Below are 22,604 nucleotides of genomic sequence, written 5' to 3' on the forward strand. Positions count from 1 at the left end.
GACAAATGGGCTTAGGCTACTCTTACTCTTTCTATACACGTTCTATACAATGTGTCTCCATACCTTGTAGTTGTAGTAGGGAGCCAGCTGGACCTCGTCCCACAGCCTCCCAGACATAGAGCCGTTGATCTGTTTCATCATAAAGCTGTAAGGGATCTGACGGCCAGCTGCATCGCTACAAGGCGCGCCCCGGAACGGAACCTTGGCTAAGGAGCACACCCCTTCCTAATTAGAGAAAAAGACACACATAGTTTAGAGATACAGCAGGACAATGTTCTCTCTAATTTAAAGCGCTGTCAAATTGGTTGATGATTATTGCTAGACAGCCATTTAAGTCTTGCCATAGATTTTCAAGCCGATTTAAGTCAACTGTAACCAGGCTACTCAGGAACATTCAATGTCGTCTTGGTAAGCAACTTGGTCAAGTTATTGTCCTGCTGAAAGGTTAATTTGTCTCCCAGTGTGTTAGAAAGCAGAATGAACCAGGTTTTCCTCTAGGATTCTGCCTGTGCTTAGCTCTATTCCGTTTATTTTTTATTATAAAACTCCCTAGTCCTTGCCGATGAAAAGCATACCCATAACATGCAGACACCACCATTCTTGAAAATATGATGAGTGGTACTCAGTGATGTGTTACAGTATGTTGGATTTGACCCAAACATAACGCTTTGCATTCAGGACACAAAGTTAATTTGTTAGACACATTTTTGGCAGTTTTATGGTAGTGCCTTGTTGCAAACAGGATGCATATTTTGGAATATTTTTCTTCTGTAGATGCTTCCTTCTTTTCACTCTGTAAATTAGGTTAGTATTGTGGAGTGAGTAACTACAATGTTGTTGATCCATTCTCAGTTTTCTCCTATTACAGCCATTAAACTCGGTAACTGTTTTAAAGTCACCATTGGCCTCATGATGAAATCGCTGAGCGGTTTCCTTCCTCTCCGGCACTATCGGTGTATTGATACACCATCGAAAGCGTTATTAATAACTTCACCATGCTCAAAGAGATATTCAATGTCTGCTTAAAAAAAGTAAAACATTAAAACCTATCTACCAATAGGTACAATTCTTTGCGAGGTTGAATCTGTGTTTGAAATTCACTGTGACTTGTTAAGCACATTTTCGCTCCTGAACATACAGTGCATTCAGGAAGTATTCAGACCCGTTGACTTTATCCACTTTGTTACGTTACAGCATTATTCTAAAATGGATAGTTTTTTCCCTCATCAATCTACACACAATACCTCATAATGACTAAACAAAATGTTAGAAAACTTATTACAAATAAAACATGGAAATATCACATTTATGTAAGTATTCAGTACTTTGTTGAAGCACCTTTGTCAGCGATTACAGCCTCAAGTCTTCTTGGGTATGGCGCTACAAGTATGGCACACCTGTATTTGGGGAGTTTCTCCCATTCTTCTCTGCAGATCCTCTCTAGCTCTGTCAGGTTGGATGGGGAGCGTCGCTGCACAGCTGTTTTTCAGGTCTCTCCAGAGATGTTTGATCGGGTTCAAGTCGGAGCTCTGGCTGGGCCACTCGAGGACATTCAGAGACTTGTCCCGAAGCCACTCCTGCGTTGTCTTGGCTGTATGATTAGGGTCGTTGTCCTTTTGGAAGGTGAACCTTCGCCGCAGTCTGAGCGCCCTGGAGCAGGTTTTAATCTTTCCTCGAGCCTGACTAGTCTCCCAGTCCCTGCCACTGAAAAACAACCCAACAGCACGACGCTGCCACCACCATGCTTCACCGTAGGGATGGTGCCAGGTTTCCAGAGAATCTTGTTTTTCATGGACAGAGTCCTTTAGGAGCCTTTTGGCAAACTCCAAGCGAGCTGTCATGTGCCTTTTACTGAGGAGTTGCTTCCGTCTGGCCACTCTACCATAAAAGCCTGATTGGTGGAGTGCTGCAGAGATGGGAGAACCTTCCAGAAGGACAACCATCTCCACAGAGAAACTCTGGAGCTCTGTCAGAGTGACCAGCTCCCCCGATTGCTCAGTTTGGCCAGGCAGCCAGCTCTAGGAAGAGTCTTGGTGGTTCCAAACTTCTTCCATTTAACAATGATGAAGGCCACTGTGTTCTTGGGGACCTTCAATGCTGCAGAAATGTTTTGGTACCCTTCCCCAGTTCTGTGACCCGACACAATCCTGTCTCGGAGCTCTACGGACAATTCCTTCGACCCCATGGCTTGGTTTTTGCTCTGACATGCACTGTCAACTGTGAGACTTCATTTAGACAGGTGTGTGCCTTTCCAAATCATGTCCAAACAATTGAATTTACCACAGGTGGACTCCAATCAAGTTGTAGAAACATCAAGGATGATCAATGGAAACAGGATGCACTGGAGCTCAATTTCAAGTCTCATAGCAAAGGGTCTGAATACTTATGTATCTGTTTTTTATTTGTAATACATTTGCTAACATTTCTAAAAACCTGTTTTCGCTTTGTCATTATGGGGTATTGTGTGTCGATTTGTTTATTTAATCCATTTTAGAATAAGGCTGTAACCTAACAATGTTGGAAAAGGGAAGGGGTCTGAATAATTTGCGATTGCACTGTAATTCCACTTTGACATTATGAGGTTGTGTGTGTAGGCCAGTGACCAAAAAAAACTATTTAATTCATTTTAAATTCAGGTTGTAACAAAATGTGGAAAAGTCAAGGGGTGTGAATACTTTGAGGGCACTGTAAGCGCAAACTTGAAAGTTGTAAGAATTTTGTACAACTTCTGGTACGTGTTTACTGTGAACACTGAGGCTGTACCTGCTTTAAGTTAAAGTTTTAACAGTGGCCAAGTAGGCTACTGTGGCTATTTGATCATAATGTAGGCCTACCAGAATGGCCTATCAACAAAAACAATGGCAAAAATGCATCCCATAACATTTTAACATGGAAATAGCTATTGAAATAGCTGTTCCATGATACAGCCTACAGTAACATCCAATATGTGTTCAATGTAGGCCTCCATTCCATGAGACTTCAGAAAACATCCTGACAAAATGTATGCTACCCTCTGCCTATTGGCTTCTTAGCTTATTCAAGCCTGTCTCAAAATACAACACTGCCCCTTTAAGACATAAAAAAAGCTCTTTACCTGACTCTTTTAAAGATGGCAAGAAATGTACATGTTTTGTGCTCTTGTAAGAAGTAATCACTCCCCCATTGCTGACCAGAAATAAGCTACACCTGGGCTAATAACTCACTAACTAGTAAAGAATATGAACAAATGTGCACACATGGCTACATGCGGCTCTGATCTCAAAACAAGTGCATCTACTCGCGATCGCTCGTGCCTGTGAATGCAATAGAATCCTCAGTTGATGCGCTCTGCCTAAAACAAAATCACAGACTGTCTTGCATAGTTAGATTTGTTTCGGTATGTTGCATTGAAAATGGCTAATATGTTGATTCGATCACAATTCCCACAGTAGAGGGAAACATTGATAGTGTAAACTAACAAGGCATACACTCTAGTAAAGTGCGTCTCTGCACGGGCTGGTATTTCTTATGCGTGGCAGTCATGGGGGAGCTGCACTCAGCTTAGAGGGAACATTGCAGCAGGATAACATTATATAATAGCAATACACTGTCTAACAACTATAATGTACATTTTTCTATGCACTCACTGGAGCACTTCGCGATTGTCTTTCAATGAAAAGCGTGTTATAAATCAAATGTATTGTTTTATTACTAACTATATTCATGGAGTATTCACCTGGGAGAAGTCGAGACAAGGGTAATCATAGCCATACCATGGTACTCCCATCACAAGCTTCTTTGGATCCATCTTCATCGCCAAATATTGGTCGTACGCTGGAATAAAAGACAGAAAGCCATGGCAGGTTAGCATTAGTATATTCAGCATGACAAGTAGTGGCTAGGGATCTGTAGCTTTTTGCTTTAAGTCAAATAACTGCAATAAAATGGCTTCTGGTTTGGGCTTATAGAGGTCCTTCTCAACAGATGACTTACCTGTCAGTGTCTGATTGAATGGGGCGTTCGCCATCGCAACACAGTTGCCCCATATCTGACTCTGCTCGTCATAGGACATCACAAATAGCAAGTCGCAGGACTCGGCAATGGCGGCGTAGTCGTAGCAGCGCCTGTCTATACACTTGGGCGACCAGGCAACATCAAATGACACCTGAGAAAGAGTCAGGAGAAGAGGATAAGTTAAGGGCACGGAGGAAGCTATTCATTAGGGCAGTGGTTTTCAAATCTCTCCTCTGGGACCCCCAGATATTCCACACTATTGTTGTAGCCCTGAACTAGCTCATCTGATAAACCTAATCAAAGGTTTGATAATTAGTTGACAAGTTGAATCAGGTGTGCTAGCTCTGGAATAGCTCAAATACATGGAATGGCTGGGTGTCCCCGAGGAGAGGTTTGAAAACCCCTGCATTAGGGCACACTGTAGTATTATTGGACTGTTTAATGTAGTCCCTCCCTGTTTCAGTTCATTTTCTTCTGTTTGGTGCCTGATGAGTGTTTTCAGTTGTGACACCCAAAAAAGCTTAGGTATGCAGATTGTAAGGTTGGATTAATCAATTTACTTTTAACCAAAATGTTGTATATGACCTGCTTTCATTTGTGAATTCGGAGCGTAATTAGCCTACATGCCAACATATCTCTTACACCAAGTTATTGGTCTGGTATGACTCGGATACACTATTGTATTCACCTGGGAACCTGGGATCTCTCTATGAAAGGCCTCAGTGGTCTCTTTGACGAGTGCTGTCAAGGCGTAGTACTCTGGGGAGGAGTCGGCCACCTCTTGCTCAATGTCTATGTTGATGCCATCCATAAACTGCCTCTTGGCCAAGTCCACTTTGCCTGTGATCCATGCTGTCCTGTTGGCAGGGTCAACCATTTCAGGGATGGACACATCACCTACAGTAAAATAATGTACAACAATGACAAATGCATTTAGGATTAATTCACATGCACGGCTCTTATAGGGCTAGGCGATATATATAATTATTTCGATTAATTCAAATGTCAGTTTTAGCGCGATGTTCCAAATGCCTGTATAGCAAGAATCAATTTTTAAAAAGCCAAAAAAGCTCAATTTTGTTTAAAAAATTGTTTTTCAATATAGCCAATTTTGACCTTGTAGCTGGCCTATCTAGGGGGATATCACTCAATTCTGCCTCCAGGACAAGACTCATGACAATAAACATCAACCTGCTCATTACTAGTGGATGTGCCGTGCATTGTGCATGGTTCTGGTTAAATTTAACAAAACATTTATTTTCATAGACTTCAAAGCCAGACCAGTGATTATTGCAAAAAAGTATGTTAAACTACTTTGATTATTTTATTGTTGGGTATTATGGTTGTGGAAGGCTTACAGTGTCTTCAGAAAGTATTCATTCCACATTATGTTGTGTTAAAGCCTGAATTCGAAATTAATTTAATTTATTTTATTTCTCACCCATCTACACACAACACCCCATAATGGCAAAGTGAAAACATGTTTTTAGAAATGTTTGCAAATTTATTGAAAATGAAATTGAAATAAACGACATTGCCAAAAGTATGTGGACACCTGCTTGTCAAACATCTCATTCCAAAATCATGGGCATTGATATGGAGTTTGTCCCCCCTTTGCTGCTATAACAACCTCCACTCTACTGGGAAGGCTTTCCACTAGATGTTGGAACATTGCTGCAGGGACTTACTTCCATTCAGCCACCACAGCATTAGTGAGGTCGGGCACTGATGTTGGGCGATAAGGCCTGGCTTGAAGTCGGCATTTCAATTCATCCCAAAGGTGTTCGATGGGGTTGAGGTCAGGGCTCTGTGCAGGCCAGTCTCGACAAACCATTTCTGTATGGACCTCACTTGGTGCACAATGGCTTTGTCATGCTGAAACAGGAAAGGGCCTTCCCCAAACTGTTGCCAAAAAGTATCGTCTAGAATGTCATTAAGTTAAGATTTCCCTTCACTGGAACTAAGGGGCCTAGCCCGAACCATGAAAAACAGCTCCAGACCATTATTCCTCCTCCACCAAACTTTACAGTTGTCACCTTACATTGGGGCAGGTAGCGTTCTCCTGGCATGCGCCAAACCCAGATTAGTTTGTCAGACTGCCAGATGGTGAAGCGTGATTCATCACTCCAGAGAACGCGTTTCCACTGTTCCAGAGTCCAATTGCGGCGAGCTTTACACCACTCTAGCCGACGCTTGGCATTGCACATGGTGATCTTAGGCTTGTGTCCGGCTGCTCGGCCATGGAAACCTATTTCACGAAGCTCCCGACGAACAGTTCTTCTGCTGACATTGCTTTCAGAGGCAGTTTGGAACTCAGTAGTGAGTGTTGCAACCGAGGCCAGATGATTTTTAGGTGCTACACGCTTCAGCACTCGGTGGTCCCGTTCTGTGAGCTTGTGTGGCCTACCACTTTACGGCTGAGCCATTGTTGCTCCTAGACGTTTCCACTTCACAATAACAGCACTTACAGTTGACCAAGGCAGCTCTAGCAGGGCAGACATTTGACAAACTGACTTGTTGGAAAGGTGGCATCTTATGACGGTGCCACGTTGAAAGTCACTGAGCTCTTCAGTAAGGCCATTCTACTGTCAATGTTTGTCTATGGCTGTGTATTCGATTTTATACACCTGTCAGCAATGGTGTGGCTGAAATAGCCAAATCCACTAATCTGAAGGGGTGTCCACATACTTTTGTATATATAATGTACTAGCTAACGATAAGAGAGTGGCTAAATGCTAGCAGCACATTGAAGGGACACTAATAGCTAAAAGTTTTCAAGGGGCATTAACGTTAGTCACTACAAAGAGAAGAACATTCTCATTAAAGGACTGACATTGTTAATAGCCATTTAGTGATAAAGTGGGCTTGAGGTAACAGTAACGGTTTAGGTGTGCACATTTCTTTTTTCCTGTGATAAGTCTGTACTGTCTAACAACAGAAGTAGTATTTTTTTGTAATCTCTTACAAATGTTTGTTTACATGGATTAAGGTCTTCGAGGAAATGTTTTACTTTCATACAAAGTTATATTTTTCTACAGTCAGTCAGTAAAGGAAATACAGATATTGAAGTATTATTTTTGCTAAAGCAAAGTTACATATTTTATTTTGGTGGTTTTTGTCAAGGTTACGGAACCGGTTCCATAGGTTAAGTCACACTCATTGTGTACAGGATTATGCGTAAATATTGTCTTGGTGTCTATTTTCTGTGTTACAAAAAGTAGGCAGAGGTTCATTCATATTTGTATGTGAAGCATTTATTGTATACAGTGCATTTGGAAAGTATTCAGACCCCTTCCCTTTTTTTCCACATTTTGTTACGTTACAGCCTTATTCTAAAATGGATTAAATAAAACATTTTCCTCAAACTACACACAATACCCCATTACGACAAAGCGTTTTTGAAATGTTTGCACATTTATAAAAACAAATACCCTAAGTATTCAGACCCTTTGCTATGAGACTCTTGTGATTAATTGAGCTCAGGTGCATCCTGTTTCTACAACTTGATTGGAGTCCACCTGTGGTAAATTCAATTGATTGGACACAGTTGATAGTGCATGTCAGAGCAAAAACCAAGCCATGAGGTCTAAGGAATTGTCCGTAGAGCTCCGAGACAGGATTGTGTCTAGGCACAGATCTTGGCAAGGGTAGCAAAAAATGTCTACAGCATACAAGGTCCCCAAGAACACAGTGGCTTCCATCATACTTTTTTGTTTTGTTTGTTTGTTTTACTTTTTACCACTTTTACTCCCCAATTTCATGACATCCAATTGGTAGTTACAGTCTTGTCCACATCACTGCAACTCCCGTACGGACTCGGGAGTGGCGAAGGTCGATAGCCATGCGTCCTCCGAAACACGACCTTGCCAAGCCGCACTGCTTCTTGACACACTTCTCGCTTAACCCGGAAGCCAGCCGCACCAATGTGTCTGAGGAAACACCGTACAGCTGGCGACCGAAGTCAGCGTGCATTCGCCTGGCCCGCCACAAGGAGTGTGATGGGATAAGGACATCCTGGCCAGCCAAACCCTCCCCTAACCCGGACGACGCTGGGCCAATTGTCCAACGCCTCATGGGTCTCCTAGTCGAGGCCAGTTGCTACACAGCCTGGGATCGAACCCGGGTCTGCAGTGCCTTAGACAGCCGTGCCACTCGGGAGGCACCGGCTTCCATCATTCTTAAATGGAAGACGTTTGGAACCACCAAGTCTCTTCCTAGAGCTGGCCGCCCAGTCAAACTGAGCAATCGGGGGAGAAGGGCATTGGTCAGGAAGGTGACCAAGAACCCGAAGGTCACTCTGACAGAGCTCCTCTGTGGAGATGGGAGAACCTTCCAGAAGGACAACCATCTCTGCAGCACTCCATCAGGCCTTTATTGTAGAGTGGCCAGACGGAAGCCACTCCTCAGTAAAAGGCACATGACAGCCCGCTTGGAGTTTGCCACAAGGCACCCAAAGGACTCTCAGACCACGAGAAACAAGATTCTCTGGTCGGATGAAACCAAGATTGAACTCTTTGGCATGAATGCCAAGTGTCACATCTGGAGGAAACCTGTCACCATCGATACGGTGAAGCATGGTGGTGGCAGCCTCATGCTGTGGGGATGTTTTTCAGCGGCAGGGACTGGGAGACCAGTCAGGATCGAGGGAAAGGTGAACGGAGCAAAGACCCTTGATGAAACCCTGCTCCAGAGCACTCAGGACCTCAGAATGGGGCGAAGGTTCACCTTCCAACAGGACAACAACCCTAAGCACACAGCCAAGACAACGCAGGAGTGGCTCCGGGACAAGTCTCTGAATGTCCTTGAGTGGCCCAGCCAGAGCCCGGACTTGAACCCGATCAAACATCTCTGGAGAGACCTGAAAAAGCTGTGCAGCGACGCTCCCCATCCAACCTGACGAGAGCTTGAGAGGATCTGCAGAGAAGAATGGGAGAAACTCCCAAAATAAAGGTGTGCCAAGTTTGTAGCGTCATACCGAAGAATGTAATCGCTGCCAAAGATGGTTCAACAAAGTACTGAGTAAAGGGTCTGAATACTTAAGTAAATGTGATATTTCCGGGGGGGGGTTTATTTTATAAATTTGCAAACATAAAAATAAATACAAATAAATGCCTTGTCATTATGGGATATTGTGTGTAGATTAATGAGGGGAAAAAACAATTTAATCAATTTTAGAATAAGACAGTAACGTAACAAAATGTGGAAAAAGTCAAGGGGTTTGAATACTTTCCGAATGCACTGTATATGTGGTTGCAATTTTGAAAAAAGGGTTTATTTTGTGTAAAAGGGACCCAGAGTATTGTGATTACACCGTTATTACCAACTCTAAACTTTCTATTCATTAAAAAAAGCAGAACAAAAGGGTTAATGAAAACAGAAGTCAAACCAAGATACTGTGAGAATCCCGAAACCCTGGTTCCCTTGTATTAATGTCCTCAGATAATTACATCTTTATATTTGGCATCCCACAAACAGGTTTAAACAAGTGTGCATAAAAGTTCACATTCATCAATAATAATAATAATAATAATAATAATAATATGCCATTTAGCGGACGCTTTTATCCAAAGCGACTTACAGTCATGTGTGCATAAATTTTTACGTATGGGTGGTCCCGGGGATCGAACCCACTACCCTGGCGTTACAAGCGCCATGCTCTACCAATTGAGCTACAGAGGACCACATCAAAATGGCTGAAGAACTGGAGGCCCAAGTACAGTCTGAGGCAAGAGGTAGAAAAGCAAGAAGTGAGGTTTGAAGATCAGGCAATGCTCCTTACCCAATTTAGAGATGAGCATCGTGAAACCCTCTACTTGGCTAAGACAGTTATTGAGAATCAAAGCAACGTAACATCATTGGCCCCCACTTTTTATGTTCCCAGAGATAAAAAAGATACCCGACTTGGGTGGCCCCACCCACAAACAAGGAGTTATTTCAGTTGGAGTGGGTTACCCAGACAGACAAAAGAAGACCAAGCGGAGACTACCTCTTTGGGCAGGCAAAAATTACCATCAAGTTCTCTCTCCCTGAGGAGGGTGGTGTGGCAGCTAACAACCCATCTGCAGATAAGGGGTGGAGCTCTGCTGTGGCACACTCAGTCAGTTCTGAGCCAACGCCCGAGTCAGCTGCACTAACATGTCTCACAGAAGCATTGGAAAAGCTGGCTGCACGACAGGAAGACTTATTCCAGTTGACCGCAAAGTCCCCGTCCCCAAACCACCTCGCCGCTGACGAGATTAGGCAGCAAAGACTGAGACCCCCTCCTCAGAAAGACGAGAATGGACAATACATATGTTACCGCTGCAATAAGCCTGGTCACATTAAAAGGGATTGTCTCAGACCGGAGAACCGCCGTGCACAACAGAGGAGCACTGAAGCTGAGCAAGTTGTGACCAACACCCAGGGAAGCCCGGCTGTCAGAGCTATATCCCGAGGAGGATCAGACGGCTCGATGAAGGTTAGGCCTTCAGGCGAGATGCCTCATAAATACAGGATCTGAAGTGACAACCATATGCGCTTCCCACTTCAATGACGGTTTCCGAGGGAGCACTCATCTGAAGGATGCCAGCTGCTTGAAGTTGACAGCAGCTAATAGCCTTGACATTCTTTTCTTAGGGTTTATGGAAGCAGATGTTGAGTGCAAGGTGAAGGTCTTCCCAGGGAAATGCATCTTGGTCGTCAAAGAGGCAGACTGTGACTCAAGGAGAACGGACTCAGGTGCAAGGTATCCTTGGAATGAACATCCTTAAAGAGTACAATTACGTTTTTGGAGCGTTCCTCAGGCCTGAGGGAGAGACAATAAAAGAGAGTGGAAATGTATCCAGGATCTGGGCTAAGGTCAGACAACAAGGGCAGGTGTTAGATAAGCCAGGTCGTCTAAGTTATGTTAGATTAGTAGAACATCAGAAGGTCACTGTTCCCCCCTTCAGTGAGAAAATTGTCCAGGGCATAGACAGATGTCAGGTGCTGGTCAGTCCTACACCAGCATGCTCCCTACCCTCTAGTGTGCTGATAGGTCATATGTGTTGACTCAGGCTCAGAACCAGACAGTTCCAGTAAGAGTGCTAAATACAAGTTCTGAAAATATAAAGTGTCCACTCGTACAATAGTGGCGGAGATCAGCAGGCCAGCAGAGGTTGTCCCTCCAGAAGTCCTGGTTTTCGAAAAGCAAAGAAACTAAGTGCATGTCCGGGTACCTGTCAGCGCAAGAGTGTCAGCTGTTAGCGAACAGGGTTCGGCCAGAGGGGCTGGAATGCCGGTACCGGTGGATGTAGACACCCAAATGCTGACCAGTCAGAGGGAAAAGCTTATTTGCTTACTCCGACGACATGAGGAAGTGTTCTCCAAGAGTGATAATAACTTTAGGTACACTGATGCTGTTCACCACAGAGTCCCGACTGGCGCAGCAGACCCCATCAAACAGCGGCAAAAGGCGGGTGTTGCCTCACGTCTACCAAGAGTTCAAGAGCCATGTGATGGACCTGGTATCCCAGGGTATCCTATGGCGAAGTCACAGTGCCTGGGCTTCCCCTGACGTTATAGTGAAAAAGAAAGATGGGACAGTCAGGTTCTGTGGTGACTTCAGGAAGCTGAATAATGTCATATTGACATGCCTACCCTTTGCCACGAGTGGAGGGCTCACTGGAAGCACTGGGGCAGGCAAAGTTGTTCTCCTCCTTTGATTTGACATCCGGTTATTTCCAAGTCGCCATGGATCCTGCTGATCAGGCCAAGAGAGCCGTTATGACTAAATTCGGGCTGTTTGAGTGGACATGGATGCCGTTCGGATTGAGCAACGCCCCAGCATCGTTTCAGCGACTTATGGAGTCAGTGCTAGGGGACTACTTGTTTGACATGCTACTCATTTACCTCACCGACATCCTGGTTTTCTCAGCTGACTTCGACTCACACTTGGACAGGCTTCACCTTGTGTTCTCTAAGCTCAGAGACCGATGACTCAAACTCAAGCCAAGTAAATGTCACTTACTGAGAGAAGAAGTACGGTTCAGTAAGTTCGTGCCAAACTCCTCACAGATCGCCGCTCCGCTACATAAGCTTGTACTAACAAAGAGAAAACAGCTCTTCCTTTCATCTGGGATGAGGCATGTGCAGAGGCCTTGGAAGAGCTTAGAACTAGGCTAGGAACAGCACAGATTTTGGCTTATCCGGACCTGACGCGGCCCTTCCTTTTGACAACAGATGCCAGTTTCAAAGGCCTGGGTGCCATCTTGAGTCAAGAACAAGAGGGAAGAGCGAGAGAGTGGTGGGGTATGCAAACAGAAGACTGAGAGGGTCTGAAAGGCAAGAACTATAGTGCGTTCAAGCTGGAGCTTTTGGCTCTCAAGTGGGCTATCACTGAGAAGTTCCGTGAATACCTCATATACTCCAAGTTTGTTGTGTTCACAGATCATAACCCACTGAAATACTTTGATAATGCTAACCTCAATGCAACAGAGCAACGATGGGCTGCCCAGCTGGCAGATGTGACTTTGAAATAAGGTACAAGCCTGGAAAAGCCCATGGTGCTGCGGATGCTTTGACTCAACTGCCCAACCCTGTAGAACCGGAGGCTGATGACACAAGAGGAGATTTCTTCGTCATCCAACCACAGGAGGTCAGGGCATCCTTGTGGCCCCAAGGTGACGGTATTGACAGAGTGGGGTGTGCACAGATTCATATGTCAGATTCAAGTTACTTCCCTGAGGCCTTGAGACAGCTACAACTGGCAGACACAGACATATGCCCGGTGATCATGGCAGCAGAGAGTGGCTCTCAGCCTAGTTGGAAGAGTTGGGGAGACATTACCACTGTAGTGCTGTACAGAACCATGATCTATCCCAGGGATGGGGAACGAATCATGCAACTGATCATTCCTGGTGACCTACACAAGGCTGTATTTGAAGCCCGCCATGACCACAGAGGTCAATTTGGAGAAAGGGAACACAGGAAAGTTTGAGGAGAAGATACTACTGGATGGAGATGGATAAGGATGTGCAGGCTTGGTGAAAGAGTGCCAGAGGTGCATCCTGGCTCGAGATGTCTTTCGAAAGTACAGAGCACCTTTAACTTGCACTAACATGACAGTGCCACAGGAGGTCCTAACAATGGACTATATCCTGCTTGAGCCATGTGATAGGTACGAAAACGTTTTATTGCTGACGGATATGTTTACTCTACTCACCGTCACTGTGCCTACCCGGAACCAATAGCGAAGACAACTGCACGAGTACTTGTCAAACACTGGTTTGCCTACTATGGTGGTCCAGCCCGCTTGCACTCTGACCAAGGCAGAAGTTATATACGAACAATGCAAGCTGTATGGTATTGCCAAAAGCAGGACCACTCCATACCAAACCACATGGATCTCTGGGAGTCTACGCCCTACCTTGTTGTGAGACAGAATGGCTCAGACCTGCAGGTTTTCACTGTCCGTCCAGAGAAAGGCAGCAGGGAGCGTGTTATCCACAGGGATCAGATAAAAACCTTGCACATTCTCAATGGTGTCAGAGAGAGGGAGACGAGGAACTTAGAAGGGCCCTCACCCGCCAAGGTCTGAGGAGAGTGTTGACTCTTTGTGGCTAGCCCCTACACTGGTTAGATTAGGATGATAGCAACATGGTCTTCCCTGCAGCGTTGGAACCCAGAGGGGAGTCACTTAAAAAAAAAAAAAAAAAAAAAAAACACTTAAGATGATGGGAGTAGGTCCCGAGACCTCCGGCGGTCCAATCGCAGTACTAAAGGCAAGCCACCCCAGAGGTTAATTAGTCAACGGTAAAGGGACTGGTATGCTTTATTTATTTTTTTACCCACCGTAGGGATGGTGCCAGGTTTCCTCCGGACGTGACGCTTGACATTCAGGCCAAAGAGTTCAATCTTGGTTTCATCAGGCCAGAGAATCTTGTTTCACATGGTCTGAGAGTCCTTTAGGTGCCTTTTGGCAAACTCCAAGCGGGCTGTCATGTGCCTTTTACTGAGGAGTGGCTTCCATCTGGCGACTCTACCATAAAGGCCTGATTGGTAGAGTGCTGCAGAGATGGTTGTCCTTCTGGAAGGTTCTCCCATCTCCACAGAGGAACTCTGGAGCTCTGTCAGAGTGACCATCAGGTTCTTGGTCACCTCCCTGACCAAGGCCCTTTTGCCCCGATTGCTCAGTTTGGCCGGGTGGCCAGCTCTAGGAAGAGTCTTGGTGGTTCGAAATGTATTTATTTTAAGAATGATGGAGGCCACTGTGTTCTTGGGGACTTTCAATGCTGCAGACATTTTTTGCTACCCTTCCCCAGATCTGTGCCTCAACACAATCCTGTCTCGGAGCTCTACGGACAATTCCTTCGACTTCTCAGCTTGGGTTTTGCTCTGACATGCACTTTCAACTGTGGGACCTTATATAGACAGGTGTGTGCCTTTCCAAATCATGTCCAATCAATTGAATTTACCACAGGTGGACTCCAATCAAGTTGTAGATACATCTCAAGGATGATCAATGGAAACAGGATGCACCTGAGCTCAATTTCGAGTCTCATAGCAAAGGGTCTGAATACTTATGTAAATACGTTTCTTTTTTTATTTGCACACATTTCTAAAAAACTGTTTTCGCTTTGTCATTATGGGGTATTATGTGTAGATTGATGAGGGAAAAAAATTTTTTTATCCATTTTTAGAATAAGGCTGTAAGGTAACAAAATGTGGAAAAAGGGAAGGGGTCTGAATACATTCCGAATGCACTGTGAGGGAAAAAAGTATTTGATCCCCTGCTGATTTTGTACGTTTGCCCAATGACAAAGAAATGATCAGTATATAATTTTAATGGTAGGTTTATTTGAACAGTGAGAGACAGAATAACAACAAACAAATCCAGAAAAACGCATGTCAAAAATGTTATAAATTGATTTGCATTTTAATGAGGGAAATAAGTATTTGACCCCCTCTCAATCAGAAAGATTTCTGGCTCCCAGGTGTCTTTTATACAGGTAACGAGCTGAGATTAGGAGCACACTCTTAAAGGGAGTGCTCCTAATCTCAGCTTGTTACCTGTATAAAAGACACCTGTCCACAGAAGCAATCAATCAATCAGATTCCAAACTCTCCACCATGGCCAAGACCATAGAGCTCTCCAAGGATGTCAGGGACAAGATTGTAGACCTACACAAGGCTGGAATGGGCTACAAGACCATCGCTAAGCAGCTTGGTGAGAAGGTGACAACAGTTGGTGCGATTATTCGCAAATGGAAGAAACACAAATGTACTGTCAATCTCCCTCGGCCTGGGGCTCCATGCAAGATCTCACCTCGTGGAGTTGCAATGATCATGAGAACGGTGAGGAATCAGCCCAGTACTACACGGGAGGATCTTGTCAATGATCTCAAGGCAGCTGGGACCATAGTCACCAAGAAAACAATTGGTAACACACTACGCCGTGAAGGACTGAAATCCTGCAGCGCCCGCAAGGTCCCCCTGCTCAAGAAAGCACATATACAGGCCCGTCTGAAGTTTGCCAATGAACATCTGAATGATTCAGAGGAGTACTGGGTGAAAGTGTTGTGGTCAGATGAGACCAAAATCGAGCTCTTTGGCATCAACTCAACGTGTTTGGAGGAGGAGGAATGCTGCCTATGACCCCAAGAACACCATCCCCACCGTCAAACATGGAGGTGGAAACGTTATGCTTTGGGGGTGTTTTTCTGCTAAGGGGACAGGACAACTTCACCGCATCAAGATGGCGTAGTAGTGCAGTCCTGTTTTTGTCGTGTGTCTGTAAATAGCCCGTAAATACCCAGTTTTTTTGTATTTTTCGTACATATTTTCCTATCAGACTTTTCATCCTTCTACAAAATATACTTTCCTGCAACCCGCCTCACTCAACGTGGAACAGATTCTATTATTGACTTACCTTTTATCTAGAATCTCCAGTTGAAACTAGCTAGCCAGCTAACTAGCTACTTGCGGTATTTCACCCAGAACATTGGATTTTTCTGCCGGAATAATTTAATCACTGGACATTAATCACCGGATCGCAACTAGCTAGCCGCAACCGAATGGATGTTGCTGTTTGGCTAATCACCACTGCCCCCGATGCAAGCACCAGTTAGCCTCGAGCTAGCCTAGAGCCAGGCTCATATCCCGGCTATATACCTCTAGGTCTACCGGACGGGAGTAGCCAGCTAACTAGCTACTTGCTATCAGCTACCGTTAGCGGTTTATCACCATTGTCCGTGGCCTGCACCACCTACCAGCCAGCTCTAGTCTGGACTATTATTCGGCCAGTCTGCACAGCGCGTTATCGACCCAGAACATATCAGTTTTTCTGCCGGAATCACTGAATCACTGGACCTTTAACTCCGGATTCATCGCTACCAGCTAGCTGCAACAAAATGGACGTTGTGGTCTGGCTAATCATCCTGAGCTAGGCCCATCTCCCATCTCCCGGATATCTACCTCTCTGTCAACCGGACGGGACCACCTAGTGTTGACACGGAGCCCCGCCGATCCTACACGACTGGTCTGCCGACGAAATCGTCTGATGTGGTTACAACAGGCTTACCGTTACGACATCGACCACGAAGATTCCATCTGCTAGCCCCGGCCCGCTAGCACACGCTAGCCGTGGCCTCTTGCTCGCTAGTGCTTTAGCAGCCCCCGAACTACCTCCGAACTATCCTATTGCTGTTCACCGGACCTTATGATAACTCAGCTATACAGCTGATGTCTGCTGGACTGTTCCTTTTTACGGTACTGCATCCTGTTTATGTTTAGCCTCAGCCCAAACTGTGTCGTCATTACCAGCTGTTGTCTTAGCTCTCTCAAATTACACCTGTGATTGCTTTATGCCTCTCTCCCTTGTCAATATGGTTAGCTTATTGTTGTTTCGGTTATTTCTAATTGTACTATTTCACTGTAGATCCCCCAGCCCAGCTAAACCTGCCTTAGATAGCTCCTTTGTCCCACCCCCCATACACGCGGAGACCGACTCAATTGGTGCCTCCAGTGATGCTATCTCTTTCATTGTTACCCAACGCTTAGGTTTACCTCCACTTTACTCATATCCTTCCATATCCTTGTCTGTACATAATGCCCTGAATCTTTTCTACAACGCACAGAAATCTGCCCCCTTTATTCTATGTACCCAACGCACTAGAAGACCAGTTCTTAAAGCCTTTAGCCGTATCCTTATTCTAGTCCTCCTCTGTTCCTCCGGTGATGTAGAGGCTAACCCAGGCCCTGCAGCCCTCAGTATCACTCCTACTCCCCAGGCGCTATCATTTGCTGACTTCTGTAATCGCAAAAGTCTTGGTTTCTTGCATGTAAATATCAGAAGTCTACTTCCTAAGTTTGAGTTATTCACTGCGTTAGCACACTCCGCCAACCCTGATGTTCTAGCAGTGTCTGAATCCTGGCTTAGGAAGCCCACCAAAAATTCTGAAATGTCCATCCCCAACTACAACATTTTCCGTCTAGATAGAACTGCCAAAGGGGGTGGAGTTGCAATCTACTGTAGAGATAGCCTGCAGAGCTATATCATACTATCCAGGTCTGTGCCCAAACAGTTTGAGCTTCTACTTCTAAAAATCCACCTTTCCAGAAATAAGTCTCTCACTGTTGCCGCTTGCTACAGACCCCCCTCAGCCCCCAGCTGTGCCCTGGACACCATATGTGAATTGATTGCCCCCCATTTATCCTCAGAGTTCGTACTGCTTGGTGACCTAAATTGGGATATGCTTAACACCCCGGCCATCCTACAATCCAAACTAGATGCCCTCAATCTCACACAAATTATCAACGAACCTACCAGGTACAACCCTAAATCCGTAAACATGGGTACCCTCATAGATATCATCCTGACTAACTTACCCTCTAAATACACCTCCACTGTCTTCAACCAGGATCTCAGCGATCACTGCCTTATTGCCTGCGTCCGTAACGGGTCCGCGGTCAAACGACCACCCCTCATCACTGTCAAACGCTCCCTAAAACACTTTAGCGAGCAGGCCTTCCTAATTGACCTGGCCCAGGTATCCTGGATGGATATAGATCTCATTCCGTCAGTAGAGGATGCCTGGTTGTTCTTTAAAAGTAATTTCCTCTCAATCTTAAATAAACATGCCCCATTCAAAAAAATACAGAACTAAGAACAGATATAGCCCCTGGTTCTCCTCAGACTTGACTGCCCTTGACCAGCACAAAAACATCCTGTGGCGTACTGCATTAGCATCAAATAGCCCCCGCGATATGCAACTTTTCAGGGAAGTTAGGAACCAATATACACAAGCAGTCAGGAAAGCAAAGGCTAACTTTTTCAAACAGAAATTAGCCTCCTGTAGCACTAACTCCAAAAAGTTTTGTGACATTGTAAAGTCCATGGAGAATAAGAGCACTTCCTCCCAGCTGCCCACTGCACTGAGGCTAGGAAACACTATCACCACCGATAAATCTACAATTTCAACAAGCATTTTGCTACGGCTGGCCATGCTTTCCACCTGGCTACCACTACCCCGGCCACCAACTCTGCACCCTCCGCTGCAACTTGCCCATGCCCCCCCCCCGCTTCTCCTTCACACAAATTCAGACAGCTGATGTTCTGAAAGAGCTGCAAAATCTGGACCCCTACAAATCAGCTGGGCTAGACAATCTGGACCCTTTCTTTCTAAAACTAGCCGCCGAAATTGTCGCAACCCCTATTACTAGCCTGTTCAACCTCTCTTTCGTAACGTCTGAGATCCCCAGAGATTGGAAAGCTGCCGCGGTCATCCCCCTCTTCAAAGGGGGTGACACTCTAGATCCAAACTGTTACAGACCTATATCCATCCTGCCCTGCCTTTCGAAAGTATTTGAAAGCCAAGTTAACAAACAGATCACCGACCATTTCGAATCCCACCGTACCTTCTACGCTATGCAATCCGGTTTCCGAGCTGGTCATGGGTGCACTTCAGCCACGCTCAAGGTCCTAAACGATATTATAACCGCGATCGATAATAGACAGTACTGTGCAGCCGTCTTCATCGACCTGGCCAAGGCTTTCGACTCTGTCAACCACCTATTGGCAGGCTAAATAGCCTTGGTTTCTCAAATGACTGCCTCGCCTGATTCACCAACTACTTCTCAGATAGAGTTCAATGTGTCAAATCGGAGGGCCTGTTGTCTGGACCTATGGCAGTCTCTATGGGGGTGCCACAGGGTTAAATTCTTGGGCCGACTCTTTTCTCCGTGTATATCAATGATCCTCTACGCAGACGACACCATTTTGTATACATCTGGCCCTTCATTGGACACTGTGTTAACAAACCTCCAAACGAGCTTCAATGCCATACAACACTCCTTCAGTAGCCTCCAACTGCTCTTAAACACTAGTAAAACTAAATGCATGCTCTTCAATCGAACGCTGCTGGCACCCGCCCACCCGACTAGAATCACCACTCTCGACGGGTCTGACCTAGAGTATGTGGACAACTACAAATACCTAGGTGTCTGGTTAGACTGTAAACTCTCCTTCCAGACTCACATTAAGAATCTCCAATCCAAAGTTAAATCTAGAATCGGCTTCCTATTTCGCAACAAAGCCTCCTTCACTCATGCTGCCAAACATGCCCTCGTAAAACTGACTATCCTACCGATCCTTGACTTCGGCGATGTCATTTACAAAATAGCCTCCAACACTCTACTCAGCAAATTGGATGTAGTCTATCACAGTGCCATCCATTTTGTCTCCAAAGCCCCATACACTACCCACCACTGTGACCTGTACGCTCTTGTTGGCTGGTCCTCACTACATGTTCGTCGTCAAACCCACTGGCTCCAGGCCATCTATAAATCACTGCTAGGCAAATCCCCGCCTTATCTTAGCTCATTGGTCACCATAGCAGCACCCACCCGTAGTCTGCGCTCCAGCAGGTATATCTCACTGGTCATTCCCAAAGCCAACACCTCCTTTGGCCGCCATTCCTTCCAATTCTCTGAAGCTGGAGACTCTTATCTCCCTCACTAACTTTAAGCATCAGTTGTCAGAGCACCTTACCGATCACTGCACCTGTACACAGCCCATCTGAAATTAGCCCACCCAACTACCTCATCCCTATATTGTTATTTATTTTGCTCTTTTGCACCCCAGTATCTCTATTTGCACATAATCTCTTGCACATCTAGCATTCCAGTGTTAATACTATTGTAATTATTTTGCACTATAGCCTATTTATTGCCTTACCTCCATAACTTGCTACATTTGCACACACTGTATATATATTTTCTGTTGTATTTTTTTTGACTTTATGTTTTTTTACCCCATATGTAACTCTGTGTTGTTGTTTTTAATCGCACTACTATGCTTTATCTTGGCCAGGTCGCAGTTGTAAATGAGAACTTGTTCTCAACTGGCTTACCTGGTTAAATAAAGGTGAAATAAAAATAAAAAAAATAAAAAAAGGGACGATGGACGGGGCCATGTACTGTCAAATATTGGGTGAGAACCTCCTTCCCTCAGCCAGGGCATTGAAAATGGGTTGTGGATGGGTATTCCAGCATGACAATGACCCAAAACACACGGCCAAGGCAACAAAGGAGTGGCTCAAGAAGAGCACATTAAGGTCCTGGAGTGGCCTAGCCAGTCTCCAGACCTTAATCCCATAGAAAATCTGTGGAGGGAGCTGAAGGTTCGAGTTGCCAAACGTCAGCCTCGAAACCTTAATGACTTGGAGAAGATCTGCAAAGAAGAGTGGGACAAAATCCCTCCTGAGATGTGTGCAAACCTGGTGGCCAACTACAAGAAACGTCTGACCTCTGTGATTGCCAACAAGGGTTTTGCCATCAAGTACTAAGTCATGTTTTGCAGAGGGGTCAAATACTTATTTCCCTCATTAAAATACAAATCAATTTATAACATTTGTGACATGCGTTTTTCTGGATTTTTTTGTTGTTATTCTGTCTCTCACTGTTCAAATAAACCTACCATTAAAATTATAGACTGATCATGTCTTTGTCAGTGGGCAAACGTACAAAATCAGCAGGGGATCAAATACTTTTTTCCCTCACTGTATATCTATTGGCGCTGATTTGCTGGTGTTTTCAGTCTTATGTCCAACAATAAAAATAATTGTAAAAAATTGTTCTGAAAACTTGGGGGGACAAATAAAATCACTGGGCCGCCAGTTGAGGAACCCTGGGCTAGGTTGTTTCCAAATACCAGTAATTTCCTTTCAAATCCATGTATGGAGTTCTCCCAAGTCCACACTTTGGGAGAAAGGAGAGATAATTGAGACAAACCCATGGACTGGCATATGGTTGAGATACCAAACCTTACCTTTCAGGACTACCCGTGCTCCTTTCGAATGGGCGTAGCACATGAGTTCAGCATCATATTTCCCAAATGCAGCAACAGTTGTCACTTTGCCCCAATCATATGACTTCCATGCTTTCTTGCCCACATCAAACACAAACACCTGAAAGCAGAGAGACCAGTGGCAGGTGATGAACTCTAAAGCCTCTTATCAGGTCATCAACTTTTTTACTGAATCTAGGCTAGATAAACGATTTCACTAATATCATCAAAATCAATAAATAGCACGTTTTTGGGCTCATTTAGTAGTTACCTAATTAAGTAGAATCCTGTTGAAAAATGAATGTTAGAAGTACCATTTATATTCCTAAAACACAAGTTAAAAATGATTATTGCTGCTTCCTGTTGTCATACATTTTTTATTTATAGCCGAGTGGCAAAACACTGGTTCTAAATGCCCAAATTCATAATAATAATAATAATAAAATGCCATTTAGCAGACGCTTTTATCCAAAGCGACTTACAGTCATGCGTGCACACATTTTTTGTGTATGGGTGGTCCCGGGGATCGAACCCACTACCTTGGCGTTACAAGCGCCGTGCTCTACCAGCTGAGCTACAGAGGACCTCATAATCAATATGCTGAAATAAGTTGTGATATTTTGAAGACCAAGACATAACAATTACTCCCTACACAGCCATGTCACACATGTTCAGATTACGGTGCTATATGATTACCTTATAAACTGCACGTACTCACAAACTTTTACCTGGCGGTCACTCCAGACTGAAATTGATTAGCTTGTTCTACTATAATCAATAGCATGCGCAAATGATTCACACATTGATATTGGCGATCGTGACGACATGAACCCTTTGCACACTTTTAACAGACAAACCTCAATTAATTTAGTTATACTACCTATACCAGTCGATAGATGAGAACCTGTAGTAGCGATTTATCAACTCATATCTCTGTGAGAAAATGTTTATTGCAGACAGGCGACAGCCAATATGAAGAAGGAAACAACACTTTTTTGGCTGGATAATTTCAACGAATCATCACCTCACATCGGTTTCTAAATAGTGGCAGTGGTTGGCTTTCATTTGAGTGATAGCTTAACCCTCAAATCCATGCCTTCATGTGAGGCCAGAGACATTTACAGGAACTAGGGTTGGGCGGTTTCCAGATTTTCATATAGGCTTGGGCGGTATACCGTATATACCATACAGTGGGGAAAAAACATTATTTAGTCAGCCACCAATTGTGCAAGTTCTCCCACTTAAAAAGATGAGAGGCCTGTAATTTTCATCATAGGTACACGTCAACTATGACAGACAAAATGAGAAA

General features: G+C 44.7%; 1 protein-coding gene across 2 annotated transcripts in view; it reads right to left on the minus strand.

Moving 5' to 3' along the window:
* The window catches only part of ctbs (chitobiase, di-N-acetyl), a 38,457-nt gene that overhangs the window by 1,769 nt on the left and 14,084 nt on the right, over positions 1–22,604 (minus strand). For both annotated transcript variants that reach the window (XM_084163769.1, XM_084163770.1), the window contains 5 exons: positions 21,278–21,416; positions 4,682–4,890; positions 3,973–4,144; positions 3,716–3,813; positions 64–225 (listed from right to left, as the gene is read on the minus strand). In XM_084163769.1, coding sequence (XP_084019895.1) covers positions 64–225; positions 3,716–3,813; positions 3,973–4,144; positions 4,682–4,890; positions 21,278–21,416 — 780 coding nt within the window. The remainder of the gene's footprint in view (positions 1–63; positions 226–3,715; positions 3,814–3,972; positions 4,145–4,681; positions 4,891–21,277; positions 21,417–22,604) is intronic.

Source organism: Coregonus lavaretus, assembly GCF_964263955.1.
Source record: "Coregonus lavaretus genome assembly, chromosome: 6".
NCBI lineage: Eukaryota > Metazoa > Chordata > Actinopteri > Salmoniformes > Salmonidae > Coregonus > Coregonus lavaretus.